The sequence below is a fragment of the Mirounga angustirostris genome, unplaced genomic scaffold (genome assembly GCF_029215605.1).
Source record: "Mirounga angustirostris isolate CCGP_5_RB_7025 unplaced genomic scaffold, mMirAng1.0.hap1 SCAF_7, whole genome shotgun sequence".
Taxonomy (NCBI): Eukaryota; Metazoa; Chordata; class Mammalia; order Carnivora; family Phocidae; genus Mirounga; species Mirounga angustirostris.
This window is the reverse complement of record NW_026991715.1, coordinates 92948752-92965049: the sequence shown is the minus strand read 5'-3', so window position 1 is coordinate 92965049 and position 16298 is coordinate 92948752. Positions and strand designations below refer to the sequence as shown.

Below are 16298 nucleotides of genomic sequence, written 5' to 3'. Positions count from 1 at the left end.
TTCTCCTAAAGACCCTACCTGTCTTTATTTTTTAATTTATAACTTGTTTATTATGAAACAACTGAAAAGTACGGAGATGTGCCCAAATGAAAATGGTCAGCAAGGAGGGCACTTTGACCCCTTTCCTTATGTATTTTTCCATGGGATTGTCTGAAAAATTTCATCTTTTAATTTGTGAGCCAGGCCTCGCTTTCTAAAGCACACCACTGCTTCCCAGCCTGGCACAGTACCTTCGTGTGGGTGCACGTCCCAGCTTCACCACATGCCAGTTGAGTGACTTTGGGCTTCTGGAGCGAGGAACCTTAGCAGGAGCTGTTGCTCTCCCTAAGACACACCCTTCTGCCCTTTTTCTCAGCCTCATTTCTGCTTGTCTTTTTAGGCTCAGGGTCTCAGCCCGAGAGTCACCGACTCTACACAGTCTTTTCTGAGCCTTAGTTTCCTTTTCTGTAAAAAAAGGGCTGAATCTCGTTTTGGTATCTTGGAGAGTCTTGGGGATTCAGTGAGCTGTCACGAGCACAGAGGCTGGCTTACTTAATATTAATTCTCTCTTTCCCCTTTCCATGACATCAGATCCACCTCCAGGTTTTTCTTTATTCTGCTTTCTTTGACCTGCCAACCTCTTAAAATCTTGATCCTATCTAAGGGCTTTTATCCCCAGGCCTCGCCAGAACTCAGCCCTCACTTCTTAAGGTAGCTGAGAATGTTGTCCAAAAGGTAAGTCTCATAGTGCAGAGTAAAACTGAATTATGGGCAGGTGCAGATGGAGGTCAAGTGACATTTGGGCTCTCCCCGAAGAGGGCACCTTCCACAGATATCTTTCTCCCAAATATTCTGCTCCAAAACTTAAAACCACTGGCCCTGGTGGTTTCTTCCTTTTAAATCTCTGTTGAAGGCCGTGCCCTGGCTGGGAGCCGCAGGGATGAGAACCCAGTCCCCGGAATAGCTCATGCCGCTCAGCATTTAAATGCCATCTGTATTTTTATCCGATGATGGGTCATTTCTGAAAAACCCCCACTCATGTTCTGCCCCTCTAAGAATACATTTCCATTTATAGCTTCCACTCTCGGGATGATGTTGTGTCCTGGTGTGGGGCTGGCGGCTGCGTCCTGTTTCCAGTGATTTGGAAACACTTTGGGGCCCTTGCTGTCCCCTGGCCTGTGTTCCTGGTGGCCTTGACAGTGGGAAGCCTGACTCCCAGCCAAGCCCCAGCTGCCTGACGTCCTGAGGCTCCGACACCAGGCCTTTCCTCTTTCTGTGAGAGCATGAGCGCATCGAGCTCTTGCAGCGTGGCGGCGGGGGGGGGGGGTTGCCAACAGGGGTGAGGGGGCCCCTATTCGGCGGTGCTCTGCCAGGGCCTCAGGGTGACACCACACCACAGTTCCAAAGCTCCACGGGACCCTTCCTCCTTTACTCGCTTACCAAGTGCCCACAGCCCACTGTGGGTGCCAGACTCCGTGCAGGCACAGGAGGGCAATGCTGAGCATGGACAGCCAAGGGCCTCAGGGCCTAGTGCAGAGTTTTGGGGAGACCAAAGAGGGTCAGGGTGAGGGTCAGCCTCTGGGTCAGGCTGACCAGGGTTCCAGCCTAACTCTGCCTCTTGCTAGTTGTGTGAACGTAGGCAAGTGGCTCAGCCTCTCTGAGCCTCGGTTTACACATTTGTTGATGGCATCTCATGGGTGGTAGGGAGGATTCAGTGGGATAGGGTAGGTCAAGTGTACTAAGTGGGGCTTGGCCCAAAGGGTAGGAGCCCAGGAAATGCCAGTCCCTTTTCCCATTCCTCTGTTGACCTGTGGTAACTCAGGTGGGTACATGCTGAAAGTCTTAGGAAACAAATTTGAAGTTGGAAATCAACACACAGCTGATACCTTAGCAATTCTAGCATGCACCAGCATCTCCTGAAGTGCACTTTTTTCTCAAATGCCTGCCCTCCCCACCCCTATGCTGGTTTAGTTCATTCCACAGTGGGGCCCTGGAAGTGGCAAATTTAATCAGCTACCTGGCAGATTCTGAGACAGTAGTGCAAGGACCACACTTGGAGAAAAGCTGCCTCCTTCATCTAATCCACAAGTATTTCTGTGGACCTACTGTGTGCCCGGCACTTTTCTAGGCTCTAGGGATATAGTGGAACTCAAAGGCAGACACAGTTCCTGCTCTCCTGTAACTTACATGCTAATGGCAGAATCAGGCAATCAACAAATGCACATAACACAACATAAAATCGGGCAGTGATCTGAAGTGCTACGAAGAAAAAACCCGTAGAGCAAGGAGATGGAGAGGGGTGTTTTAGTTAGTGGCCAGGACAGGCCTCTCCAAGGAGACATCTGAATATAGACTAACGTGAAGTGAGGCAGCAAGCATGTAGACATCTGAGGGAAGAACATTCCAGATACAGAGAACGGCAAGGGCAAAGGGCCTGAGATAGGAGCAAGCTTGCTTGATTTCTCAAGGAACAGATCGTGTTAGGATTTAGAGCTATTAGACTAGTTCCCCTCCCCCCCACCCCCACTGCTGTGTGTGAGCTTTGTTCTCCCCCGACTGGCTCAGGTCCAGGTAGCAGGTAAAGTGTATTGTCCGGCCCAGCGAGGCCTCTCCCGTTTTTCTGATAGACCATCTAAAACACTCTTGGAGAATATCTTAGTCATCTTCCTGATCAGCCGGTTTTACTGTGTTGCTCAGCAGCGTGCCCCCACAGCCAACACAGCATAGCGCACCTCACCACTGCTCAGGCATCTGGAAACCCCAAGAGAACAAAGACGGTGACTTGAAAAGAGTCGGGGGGCCCTGTCCCTTAACACAGAATACTGCTGCCCTTTCTGTTTTACTGTAACTATCTGAAGCTGCATGAGTTTGGATTCCATGATCCCTGAGGTTCCTTCTGGGATCCTAAGAAAAGGTTTTGTTTGAGAAGCTGTTGAGATTTGTTCTGGACATATCAAGTGTGAGGGGCAGGCGGGATGCGCCTGGGCATGAGGAAGCTCCTTGGGCATTACCATGTGAGCTCTGCGAGGACAGGGACCACATCTGTCTTGTTGGCTTTCTCCTGTCTCTCTGGAACTTGGCACAGTAAATTAAGGCATGGATGAATTGGCTGTGGGAGCTGCAAGAGAAGCGCCCTAAACACTGTCCCCTGGGCACACACCTGGATGTCAGGGATAGCAGGAGGAAAAGGAGCAGACAGAGAGGGTACCAGAGAGTGAGAATACCGTGGAACATTAGACAGGCAAGAGAAATCCAGGAAGGAACGGACGGTTAGCAGGTTCAGTGCAGAGGCATACCAAGGAGAGCCAATGGCATCTGGCCCTTAGTAACTCTTGGGTGATCTTAGCTAGAGCAGGAAGAGAGACTGGAGGGGAGGCTGCTGTCAGAGGCCAGACTGCTGTGGGATAAAGATTAAATGGAAGGTGAAATGTGAAGTTATTCTAGGCCAGGTATTAAGAAGTGTGCTGTGTACTTCCAATCGCATTGCATTGAAAGGTACCGAATAACTGGTTGTCTTCTCTTTAAGATACTAAGGTTGATTATTGGGTTCAGGTGGCTGTAGCCTGGTCCATCTATTATTAAGTTTCTGATCATTGCTAAGATCCAGTGTTTTATCAAAGGATACAGAGGGATGATTTTTCAAATTCTATTAGTCTCCCCACATTATTCTGTGGAATTCTATAAAATAGAACTTTGCCTTCATCAACTATTTGGTTACTTAAAAATGTATTTGTATGCAAAAAAAAATGTCAGAATAAGTGCTTTCCCTTTATTTTCTGGTTTTGAGAATAATGAGTTGGTGGCCTAGTATCTCCAAAGGTGTCCAAAGAGGGTTTTTTTGTTTTCTGAAGTGTCGTTATGAACTCGTAGATTGCTTAAGGTGTTTGATGTGTTTTAGCTACGGCCATCATTAAAAATTTTTAACAGCTTTACTTAGGTATAATTGACATACAATAAACTTCCCATAAATAAAGGGTGCAGTTTGAGAAATTTAACATGTATACATCCATGAAACCATCGTCGCAATCACCATAGTGAACGTCTCCATCACCCCTTAAAGTTTCCGCATGTCCCTCTCTTCCTTTCTCTCTGGGCAACTAACAACCTGCGGTCACTCTAGACTAGTTTGTACTTGTCTAAAATTTTATATCTTCAAAAAGAAGCAGTAGAAGGTGTAACCAAAAGCTAACACAAATGGTTACTTTTATTTTTAGGAGATGCGTAAAAAATATTAAATATTTAGGGATAAATTTGACAAAAGAAGTTCAAGACCCATGTACTGAAAACCATAAAACACTGTTGAGAATTTTATGTAGATGGAATCATACCACATGTACCCTCGTTTGTCTTTCATTCAGCATAATTATTTTAAGAATCATCCGTGTTGTTGCTCACGTCACTACTTCATTGCTTTTTATTGCTGAGTAATAGTCCATTGTATGGATATGCCATAATTTGTCTATCCATGTGTCCATTGATGGGCGACTGTGGCTATTACAAATTATATCTGTGGCTATTACCTCACAAATTTGAAGATGTAAGCAAGGGTGTAATTATTTTTATCACTACCCTCCCCACAAAACATAGGCATAAAATTTAACAGAAGTCAGTGTTCCACAGTTTGCTTTTTTTCTGTTACTGTATAGAAACCTTCCTCATTCCCCTTTATAGCTGTATCTTCCTCCTCTTTATGGATGGTCTATAGTATATTAACTGGTCCCCTTGGATGGACATTTAGATGGTACCCAGTTTGCTATTACAACTGGTGCTGTGATGAATAGCCTGCACATATGTCATTTTGTATTTTCATCTGGAATTTGCTGAATGCCATTAATGGGCGAAGCCCTGCACAATACACAGGAGATCGAGGAACAGATCTGACATGTCTCAGTCCAGTAGGAATGGAGGATTCTACAGCCATCTTGGGGCCGTGCCGGGAATGTATATGTCCGCAGAGCCTGGGGAGGTTGGGGAGGCTGCCTCAGAAGCTCTTCTTCCTCTTTGGCCAGACTTGGTGGCTTCTGTGGGAAGGAGGAGAGGGGAAAGACCAGGACTTTGTGGTCAGAGAAGGTATTCTGGGATGGGAAAGGTCACAGTGGAGGCAGTTGGAGCTGGGGGAACACCCTATTGATGGAGACCTCCACACAGGCACCAAGATTTAGAGAGAGAACCCTGGGGGATGGGCTGGAGAGAGAAGACTATGCATGTGGTAATGCTGTGTGCACAGAGGGTCACCACCCAGACCTCCACTCCTCCAGCTCCTGGCCTGTGTCCCTGTTTCACGTAGGCATGTGGGACAGTGGTTAGAGCATGTGCCCTGAAGCTAGACTGCAGGCGTTTGAATCCTGCGCCTGCGTCCTGGGCAAGTGAAATAGGAGGAAGGATGATATCTACTGCACAGATTGTAAAAAGGATGTGCGCTAATGAATGCCAAGTCTGAGTCCACGGCTGGGTGCACGGTCGTCACTCATGGTGCGGGGCAGCCGTGATGTAGGTGTCATAGTCATTATTCACCCTCTGAGCTCCTCTCTCTGGGCTAGAGAGGGAGACAGACTTTTTTTCCTTTCTTTTGACAGAGGGAAGATTGGTGTAGGCTCACATTAGCGGTTTGAATGTCAAGGACAGGATTCGGGGGGCTGTGAGAGTGATTCCAGGGCTCGGTAGAACGGGTGCTTGGTTCTTTCCAGAACCAGAGAAGAACTGGTTCTTTCTGTGCCCATGCTTGTTTCCGATGTGTTCATTTACCTCTGTGCCCTCTGGCATGCACACGCATGTGCACTCACATGCGCACACACACACATACACACACCCCCCGGTAGTTCTCAGTAAGGTGGAAGAAATGACAAGTGAGCAAACAGGCACGCTTTTCACCTAACTCCCTGGTACTTGGCACCGAAGGCTCTGACAGGCTGGTGGGCAGGGGTGACCAGGCCAAAGCACCAACGAAAAGCCTTGCTGGCTATTTTTGGGACGAATGACCCACCACTTCCAATGACTTGCTCCTAAATGGCGTCTAATTTTATTAAGCCTTGGAAACAGTGACATCACGAGTGCCTGCCTGGTAGCCGCCCACATATGGCGAGCCACAGAGTGATCTGAGATTCATCTGCAGGAGCAGGGGAGAAGTGAGGTCCCGAGCAGCAAAAGTTAAAATAGCAAAGCTGAGGCATTCTGCTATGAAAAGAAATTACAGAAGAAATCCATTAGTCAGAGATTTCCAGCGGCAATTTCCTTGCTTGGGAGCAAAAGAAGACTTATGCGTGTTTATTTTGGGTGCGGTCATGTAGCCATTCCTCACTCAGTAGGCTAGATATGGCATGTAAAGTGAATTTCTGTTAAGTAAATCCTATAGTCTCCTCGACTTCTAGTACTAATGTCGATATATGTTTTATCTTAAGGTAAAATGAGTTAGAGGCATAGATTCAGCATGTTTGATTAAAATAGTGACGCTGGTACCTATTGGACCATGATAGTAAGCCACAAGTCCAGGTAGACATTTTTCTCTGTGGGTTCCTTTGCCCAGGTGTCTCCAAGTGAGCTCTTCCTTCTCAGGCACAGAGCAAAAGGGAGAGGGAAAAGCTGCTTAATCCAGATTCCTGGTCTCCGTGGGGGCAATTGAGGCCGTGGCCATGACTTCACCCAGCGGGAGCAGAGGCAACTGGCTGCCTTTCAGACAGAACACAGACTCAGTGGGAAAATGAGCTTCCCACATGTGAAGTTTTGCTCTGCATACAACACAGTTTCTCAACTTAAGATCTCCGGACATTTGGGGCCAGTAATCCTTTGTTGTGGGGGACTGTCCCATGCATTGTAGGATTGTCGGATGTATTAGCATTCCTGGCCTCAACCTGCTAGGTACTAGGAACACCTCCTACTCCCCAGTGTGACAACCAAATGTCTTGGGGCAGCGGGGGGGGGGAGGAGGCACAAAATTGCCCCTGGTTGAGAACCACTAGCATATGGCTTTTCAAGAGCATAAGAGATAACAAGGATTTAATAAGCTTTTTATTGGCTTGTTTCTGTTTTAAATATTTTGAGTTTAATGATACCTTGAACTGGGTAAGTCACTCCTCTTCTTGGGGCTTTCATTTTCTCATCTGTAAAATGAATGGGTTGGATATAGTGATCTCAGAGTACCTTCTAGACCTGACAGTGGGCAGTGCTGAAGGCAGGAGGCCCCTGTGGGGTCTCTGTGTTTGCATCCTGTCCTAGCATGTGACAAACCTCTTGCCCTCCCAGCTCCAGTCACTGGCTCCCGTTCTCCTGGCGCTTGGCATCCAGATCAGTCAGTCTTCCTTAAGTCCAGCTGATGGTTCTCTTACTTTGAGTCAAGCCCACTTTGCCGCCCCCTTTCAAAGTGAAAATTTCTCAATATCCAGTACAAGGAACCCCCGAAGCCCCAGCTTCCCCACTATCCATTTCGTCTTAATCTTGTTAAGACCAGCCAGTGGGTCTTATCTTTGTACAGATGCATTCATTGAGGTAATTCCCCAAGGGCCTGGGTTGGGCAGGGCTGGGCAGCAAGAGGGCCCAGGTCCTGTCTTTCGGAAAATTACAGTCTAGGGGGAGGGCAGGAAAAGAGTGTTTTTTGTTTGACAACAATAAAGAATCCATCTTTTCGCTTTCTCTGTTAGAGGCTAAGCAATTCCAGTTCTTTAACCTTTTTTCCTAAGATGTATTTTCCACTGAAATGGTCTTGGTTTGTCCCCACATTGTTGGGAAAAGTAGCAAGAACATGAATTAGGCCTGGATTCAGATTCCTAGCTGTGGCACTTCACAGGTGTGTGAGCTTAGCTAAACCGCCAGCCTCTCTGAGCCTCATCTATAAAATGGGCTAAAAATCCCTAACTTGAAGGTTGGCCAAGAGAATTGAGTGAGAACATGCCAGTCAAAGGCATAGCATGAGCTGAGCACACATGAGATATACAGTAAAAATCCCTTTCCCCCTCCTCCACTCTTTACCCTTTCCTCCATATTCTCTTGACACTGGGTGGCCACAGCTAATCACATCACCACATGACCACAATGAGGGACTGACTAATGTAAGTCAGAGAGGACGGCTCACTTCCCAGTCTGTCACATGCTGGGTTCTCACCAGCCTTCCTGTGGCCCGTTTTCTTAGTGACATTCACTGCTGACTCACTTGGCTTGTGGTCAGCTCTGTACCCAGGGTCTTTTTCAGCTCTCCCTTTACCCCACCACCACTCCCCAGTTGAGATTTGTGGTGTGGGAATGGGGTAGTTATTAGAGAACATTATGTTTAGGTGGCCCTTCTCAAGGAGTCAAAAGCATTACTAGACCGGCAACTTCATGAAGGTAGGACCCATGTCTACCTTGACTACTTCCATTTTCCTACGCCTAGAATATGGCCAGCAAGTGCTTAGTATGTATCTGTTGAATAAAGTAATGTATTTTGAGCTGGTCCATGTCTTCCAGGAGTTTCCCACTGCTCTAGGGCAGCATCTGTGGAAAAGTAAGCAAAACCTTGAGACTTTAACTTACCAATGGGTGAGCTCTATCCTGATTCCCACAAGTATACAGGGCAGTGGAAGGACCATGGCCTATGACTCAGATTTGGGTTTGATTCCCAGCTGTACTGGTCACGGGCTTGGTGACCTTGAACAAGTGGCTTATAGCTTAGCCTTAGTCTTCTCCTTGGAAAAGTGGGATATCCGTGTCTGCCAGGGTTATCATAAGAATTAAATGTGAATATGTGTATGTAAAAGTACCCAGCACAAGCTGGGTAGTGATCTTGGTTTCACATCAGTGATTCTCTCCAAAGCACCTCTTTCCTTTGATCACCATTGCCTCCAATAGTTTGGCCCAAGTCTACCCTCCTCTCTTAGACCATTGTTCACTCAGCCTTCCCCCTACTCTTCCCACCCCCAACAAAGACATACTCTTGACACCCAGCAAACATTTGTTAAGCCAGCCCCTCAAAATCAGATGCCTACAGGGATCCAGTATGTGTGAAGAAAGCAGCTGTGTGGGATTTTTATGTGAAATCTCCCCCTTAAATTGTTTTTCTTAAATTCCATTAAATTAAACACATTTTTTTAACTTTTTATTTTGCCATAATTTCCAGCTTACAAAAAAATTTGCAAAACTAATGCAAAGACTTCCCCTATGCCCTTTATCCACGCTTCCCCAAAAGTTACCTACCATCTTACATAACCAAAATACCACTATCAAAACCAGGAAAACAACACTATACAGAGGTATTAATTGATACATGGATCCTATTCAGATCCCAGCCATTGTCCCACTGATGTCCTTTTTCTCATCCAGGATATCCTGCATGATTTAGTTGTCATGTCTCTTTAGTCTCCTCCAATCTCTGAAAGTTCTTTAGCCTTTACTTGCCCCCATGACATTGATACTTTTGACAAGTACCGGCCACTCATGAGCCCTCAGTTTGGATTTGTGTGTTGCTTTCTCATGATTCATTTGAGGTTTTACATTCTGAGCAAGATCCCCCACAGGACTTTATGGTGTGCCTTCCCCAGTATGTCAGATCAGGAGGCACATGATATGTCTCCTTATTGGTGACACTCATTTTGGTCACTTGGTTAAGATGATGTCAAGTTTCTCAACTGTAAAGTTACTCTTTTTCCCTTTGTAATTAAAAAGGATTTTGTGGGGAGGTACTTTGAAGAAATATCCTGCTCCTCATCATACTTTTGATTTATTCATTTATATAGATTTGTGGTTTCCTATTTTATTCAATGGGTTATAATCTATTCCTATGATTATTGATTTTAATGTTCACATTGTCCTTTCTTTGGCCAGGTCCCCATCATTCTTTGAACACTTTCTTGCTTTCTGACATAAGAAGGTGCTCCAAGTTCATCTTGTTTTTTCCCTGCCTAGTCCTGGAACCAGCCTTTTCTCCGAGTAAAGAATGATATTTAGAAGCCAACATTTGTATTGTGTGGTGACTAACATAACATAATAAAATTAAAAAAAAAAAAAGCCAACATTTGAGTATCAGATGCCCTCTTTGCTATCTGGCTGTCACAGTTCCTGGACCCTCTCATGGAATGAGCTAGGAAATGTATGTGAATATGACGTGTATTTCTGTATTCGTATCTGTTGAAAATCATGAATTCACAGTGAAACCTCCATGTCCACTCTAGCACCACAGTTTATTCTATGTTTCTCTCCATGTATACCTCCCTTCCCCAACAGTGAGGCACCTGGCCCCCATTATCCTCACTGTATTTACATATTCATTTAGTGTGTCCCCCCCACCCTCACCCGTGTATCACTCTCCCATCTCTCCCCTCTTCACCCTCATTAGGTTCTAACCTCTGCCCCCAGCTACCCCCACCTCCCCACCCTGAGCAGCCTCTGACTTCCCATGAAACTCCCAGTCTTGGAATGATGGTTTATAGCTTTTACACTATGAGGCCCAGTTTTGGCCTGTGGGCCCTGGCTGGTGACCTGATATTAACTGGACAGGGAAGCTGGATTGTAAGCCCCTCCCGCCTCTGGTGCCCGGCCCTCCCACCTGTCCTAGCACTGCGTGCCCGTCAACTCCGTGCTCCAGCACGCCAAGCTCAGTCCTCTTTCTTGGCCTCTGCTCTTGCTGTTCTCTCTACCTGAACTACTTTATGGCTCCACCCACCCTTCCTCCAAGCCTCCTGCTCTGTTCAGACATCACCTGCTGCCAGAAGCTTCATGGATTACCCCAGGTGCACTTCCTGGGTTCCTCCGGCACCGTCAGCAAACCCCGTGAGGGAGCACCACGGCATCCTCTTCCCGTTGCCTTGTCTGTCTCTGTTGCTAAACTATAGGCACGTGGGGCCAAGGGCCGATTTTTATACGTGTGTTCCTAGTGCCTAAAAGAGGACTTAGCACATATTAGGTGTTCATGAATGTTAGTCAGATGAATATTAATAATAGTAACTGCAAATATTCTTATAGTACTTCCTGGGAGCCAGGCATGGTCCTAAGTGCTTTATATGCATGAAGCCACTTGGTCCTAACGGCTATGCTGTGAGATAGTATTGTTGCCCCCATTTTACAGCCAGAGGAACTGAGGCAGAACGGTTATGTCAGTGACATGCCCAGGGTCGCACAGTGTGGAGTTATGTTTGAGCCCAGGTGGGCTAATTCCACAGTTCATACATGTTCTTACCTCTCATATGCCTCTCACAGCGAAAGGGGTCAGCGTTTCAGAATAGGGGAGATGAGTAGGTCTGGATAATTGAGTCATGTGGACCCCTCCCTCTTGACCACACTCCCAGCCCGTTACTAGTGCCCCTCAGGGGCCCAAGAACAGATGACTGGTAGCTGAGCAGGCAGGAGGGAAAGTGTTGCCTTTTAACTTGGCAGTCCCAGGAATATCTTCTCCCCTGAGGTGTTAGGAAACCCAGCACGTTTCACGTGCAATTAGAGTGAGTGCACGGTAGGCAAATACCAGATCTTTCGCAAGATTCCAAGTCATCGCAGTGAGGTTAGTGGGGTGCTGACAGCTTTTCCCCATCACCGAAGGGGAACCACGTGCCAACTGGTCACCCCTGAGAGCTGGAGCGGCCGGCGGCTTCACTATGCCAAGTCCTGCTGGAGAGCCGGGGAGCACGGTGTGGACTTAGCACTCTGGTGATAGAGCTCTGCTTGGTGAGAAGTGTCTGCTCAGGTTCAAGTGACAGGAAGGAAGCCAAGTGTGCGAGGAGCCTCCTCTGTGAATGCTGTGTAAATCCGCCACAGGCACTCATTTCCATACTCCTCTCAGTGACCTGGCAGGGCCTGGTATTAGTAGCCACGAACAAGGAAACTGAGGCTCAGAGCGGTGAAGCCATTTGCCTAAAGTCACACAGCAAGGAAGACCAGCCCAAGATTTGAACCCAGGGTGGTCTGCTCCCAAGGCCTGCACTCTTAATTAAATAGCTGGCCAGAATGACACCATGTCTGTCTGCCTCCCAAGCCCCCAAATCTTCTGCCACCCCCATGACCCTCGTTTGCTCTGGTGGGGCCCATAGGAGAGAAAGGCATCTGCTCCGTGTGTAGGGAGGAAACCCCTGTCTGACAGAGCCAGAGCCTTGGCAAGCGAACGCCGAGCCTGTGGGCCTCAGGCAGGATTTTACGTTAACTTCATGCCTTGGAGTTGAGAATCCCCACAGGCAGGCTGCAGGAGCTGGGGCAGGGGGGAGTGGAAACAGGAGGGGCAAGGGGAGGCAGGAAAGGGAAGAGGGGGAGGAGAGGTGACTCCGGGCAAGAATGCAGTGCCGTCATGGAACTCAGGAAAGACTGCGTTTCCCTATTTCCTCATTGTTAGCAAAGCCCAAGACGTGGGTTCCGTTTGTTCCACAAGTGCTTACTGAGTGTCTGCTACGCCCCAGGCCCATGCTAGGGTCTGGGGACATGGCAGAGGACAAAACCTGACAAGGTCCCTGCCCTTGTGGCGGTTCCATTGGGATGGGGGGGGCGGAGACCAACCCAGAAACGTAACCAAACGAAGGTCATTTCAGGTAGTTTAAGTGTTGTGAGAAAGTACTAGCAGTACTAGCCTGAGGGCAGGGTCCCCTCAGAGGGGGGGTCCGGCAGGCCTCCTGGAGGAGGTGGCCTGAAAGAGTGGGAGAAGCTGGTTCTGGGAAGAACCATGGCTCGCGCACCAGGTGGCATCCTGGCTGACACCATCTCCCCTGCTGCCTGAGACCTGCACCCTTGTACCCACCTCACCCCTGTCCCCTTTGCTCTCTGCAGGTTTGACATCTACAGGAAGGTGCCCAAGGACCTCACGCAGCCGACATACACCGGGGCCATTAGTGAGTAGTGTCCTTCTTGCCGTTGCCCCCCGCCCCTCCCCCCATGCCATACCTGGGCCTGCTCTGCCCGAGCAGAGCTGCTGAACCAGAGAGGAAAGAAGGAGAGGAGAAAGGATGGGCATCTTGCCAGCCCTTCATATAGTTCCTCATCTGTCCACACCATGACCCTGCAAGGTATAGGCATCGTCTGTTTCTGGAAGGATACACCTGGAATCATCAATAGTAATTGCCCCTGGGAGGGGAGACGGGGGCTCAGGGGTTGGGGGAGACTTACTTTTGCCCTCATACCTTTTAGACTACTGGAATTTTTGACATAAGCATGTTTTTAATCATTAAATAATAATAGTAATTGCACCAGATTTTGGTTTCTTTCTTTTTTTTTTTTAAGATTTTATTTATTTATTTGAGAGAGAGAGAATGAGAGAGAGCACATGAGGGGGGGGAGGGTCAGAGGGAGAAGCAGACTCCCTGCTGAGCAGGGAGCCCGATGTGAGACTCGATCCAGGGACTCCAGGATCATGACCTGAGCCGAAGGCAGTCGCTTAACAACTGAGCCACCCAGGCACCCCAGATTTTGGTTTCTAAATGCCAGTCTTCAGTAAAAAGACCTAAGGCTCCTTGAAGAAATAGCTGTTTCCAGGGCTGGGGCAGGAAGAGCACAGAGTAAGTGTGGATCAAGCTTGGGCCAAAAAGCAAAGAAGCTCCAGAGGAAAGAGAAGGCTGGAGGTGCATCAGCAGGAAACAGGAGCACCATGAAGGGGGCCAAAGACCAACACTGGGGCGATCTGAGTAACAGATCACGGCACAATTGCCTCATGTGCTGAAGAATTACCAAAAAGGAACATGAGTCTGTACGGATGTAAATAAATGGGAGAGAAGGGGTGACACTTCCTTACAGAAGAATTCCAAATAATGTATCTGAATAAGTCCCCCTCCAGGAGGTCAAGCTTCATTCTCCTCTCCTGGAGAATGGGCTGGACTCAGCAAAACACTTGCAAAGAGCAGAGAACGGAAAGGAGAGAGTAACTTCCCTGTGGAGCTACCCAGAGACAGCACCTCAACCAAGTGATAAAGGTTGACGTCAACCAGTGAGAAGTCTTGTGGATGTCACACACCCCTGATGGGATGGAATGGGAAGGGCACCTCCCCTCCAAGGGATCGTCCCAAAAAGGACAGACCTGTCCAATCATGGGAAAACATCAGCCAGTCCCAGGTTGGGGGACATTCTAGAGACATCTGCCAGTACTCTTCAAAAGTGACAAGGTCTTGAAAACCAAAGGAAGAATGAGGAACTGTCAGTGGATTCAAGACTAAGGACACAGGATGACTAAATGCAAAGTGGGATCCCAGGTCATGTTGAGGAACAGCAAATGAGCATTAGTGGGGAAACTGGTGAAATCTGAGTGAAGTCTGTAGCTTAGTTAATGGTATTGTACAGTGTTAATTTCTTCATTTTGACAACCGTACCATGGTTATATAAGATGTTAACATAAGAAGCTGGATGAAGGGCATATGAGAACTCTCTGTACTATCTGTGCATCTAGTATTACTCAACAATGAGAAGTTTATTAAAAACAAACTAAAAGCGCCATGCAAGCAGGAATACTTCATAACCTCATATTCTAGATGAGAAAATGGGTCCAGAGAGGTGAAGTGACTTGTCTGCAGTTTCGTATGCCTCCTGCACCCCCCGCCTGACCCCCTGCTGGCCTCTCCAGTGCTTGGTGTGGGGGAGGGATCCTCCCCGTGGACTGTCCCCTGAGCAGGGCTCTGGGGCTGGGCAGTCAGGTTGGAACCCACTGCTGCCTCCCAGGGTGGGCCATTGTCAGGTAGGGGGATGACCTTGGGGATGACCCCAACTGGGCCTGCCCGGCCCTCCCTCATTGAGGTTGTGGGTGCCTTCCACAGCCCTGGATCCCCACATTGCTGGGGAGGGGAACAGAGCAGCCAGGTAACAGGATGCATGTCCTACAGGCTTCAGGTCTTGCAGAGCTGGGTTCATTCTCCCATCTAGTGGTTGGTGACCTTGGGCAAGTCACTTCACCTCTCTCTGATTCTCAGTTTTCTGATCCGGGGAATAAATGAGTTGCCACCTGTCAAGTGTGGGATATGCGCAAAGTCCTCAGTGCTTGGACTACCCTCCTCTTGTCACTGATCTCCTGGAGCCCCCAGCCTGTGAAGGTCCGTGACAGCAGATGCTGTGATGCTTGGTGCCTGTGTCCCCCACGAAGAGGATATTCAAGGCACGTCAGAGGCAAGGGGCGTGTTCATCTATCTGTCCTACTAGTTTATGAGCCTGGTCACAAAAATTTAAGTGAGGTGTCCTGTCCCCTCCCTGCCACCAGCCATCAGTTCAGACCTCTGCTTCATGGTCTCTGTGGTCTCACCCTTACCAAGTATATGTGACAGTCAGGTCTGTATCCTCCTGGAAGTTTTAAAAAATAGATGCACGCTTGAATATACCGATATTATTGTCATAAGCAGAGAAGGGAGCATACTGTGCACACCACTCTTCCCTGCCTTTTTTCCAACTGATATATCCTGGATACCTTTCATACCGGCACATAAACGGCCCCCTACATTCCACCCTCCCGCTGTGTCTGGCAACCCACAGTTGCCATCATCTGGGCAACCCACGGTTTATGTAACCAGTCTCCTGGGGTGGACATTCTTGATTCCGATTTACTGCTATTGCAAACATCCTTGTCCATATATTTTTATATCCTTGTATGGTTATTTCTGTAAGGTAGCTTTCCTAGAAGAGGAGTTACTGGGTCAAAGGACATGTGTATTGTAAAATTTAGAAGGTACTGCCAGATGGCCCTCCAGGGATGTGGTCTGATTTGCAGTCCCAGCCACCGCATGCAAGACAGCAAATTCCTTTACACAAGAGGAAAAAGGCGTGAGGCATGGGAAGCCAGCCCTTAGCTACCATTTAGTGAACAAATATTTATTAACTAGGTCCTGGGGCCAGGTCCCGTGCCAAGTCCCAGGATCGTGTTGATGAATGGGCTTCGGTCTTTGTCCTTGAGGAACGCACGGCTTAGCAGGGCAGCAGACACAAAACCATCCTGTCTCATTACATTGCGATTGTGCTCTTAATAACTGAAGGAAACAGCAAGGGCGCTGGACAATCACAGATCACAGTTTGAATTCTGCCTCCTTCACTTAAGAGGCCGTTTGGCCTTGGACAAATTCCTTGACTTCCCAGAGTCTTGGATGTTTGGTCCTGGGTCCCGTGTCCCTTTTGTGGACTGCACCGGGTTTCCCACTCGCACGTGTTCTCTAGGGGTCACAGTCCTACGGTCCCCTGCCTGAGTCTGTTTCAGAAGTCTGGTATCGGAGAGCCTTAGCTTCTTGCCCAAACATGGATGGAAAACCCTCATCAAGCCTTCAGTATCAGAAAGGCCTTTCTGGTTGAAATACCGCCTACCTGCCTTTTATGTTATTCATTCATTCATTCATTCATTCATTCATTCATTCATTCATTCAACAAATATTCATTTTGTACCTTCTCTGAGCCAGACACTGTGCTAGACCCTGGGGCCA

At 48.0% G+C, this 16298-nt stretch overlaps 1 protein-coding gene and 1 long non-coding RNA gene across 5 annotated transcripts in view; one reads left to right on the top strand and one right to left on the bottom strand.

Moving 5' to 3' along the window:
- ERGIC1 (endoplasmic reticulum-golgi intermediate compartment 1) overlaps positions 1-16298 on the top strand; it is a 104324-nt gene that overhangs the window by 37561 nt on the left and 50465 nt on the right. For all 3 annotated transcript variants that reach the window (XM_064596562.1, XM_064596561.1, XM_045901191.3), the window contains one exon: positions 12688-12749. In XM_064596562.1, coding sequence (XP_064452632.1) covers positions 12688-12749 — 62 coding nt within the window. Of the gene's footprint in view, positions 1-12687; positions 12750-16298 lie in introns of those variants that run through there.
- Positions 1-16298, bottom strand: part of LOC135365412 (uncharacterized) — a 32407-nt gene that overhangs the window by 15035 nt on the left and 1074 nt on the right. The gene's annotated exons all lie outside the window — the stretch shown is intronic.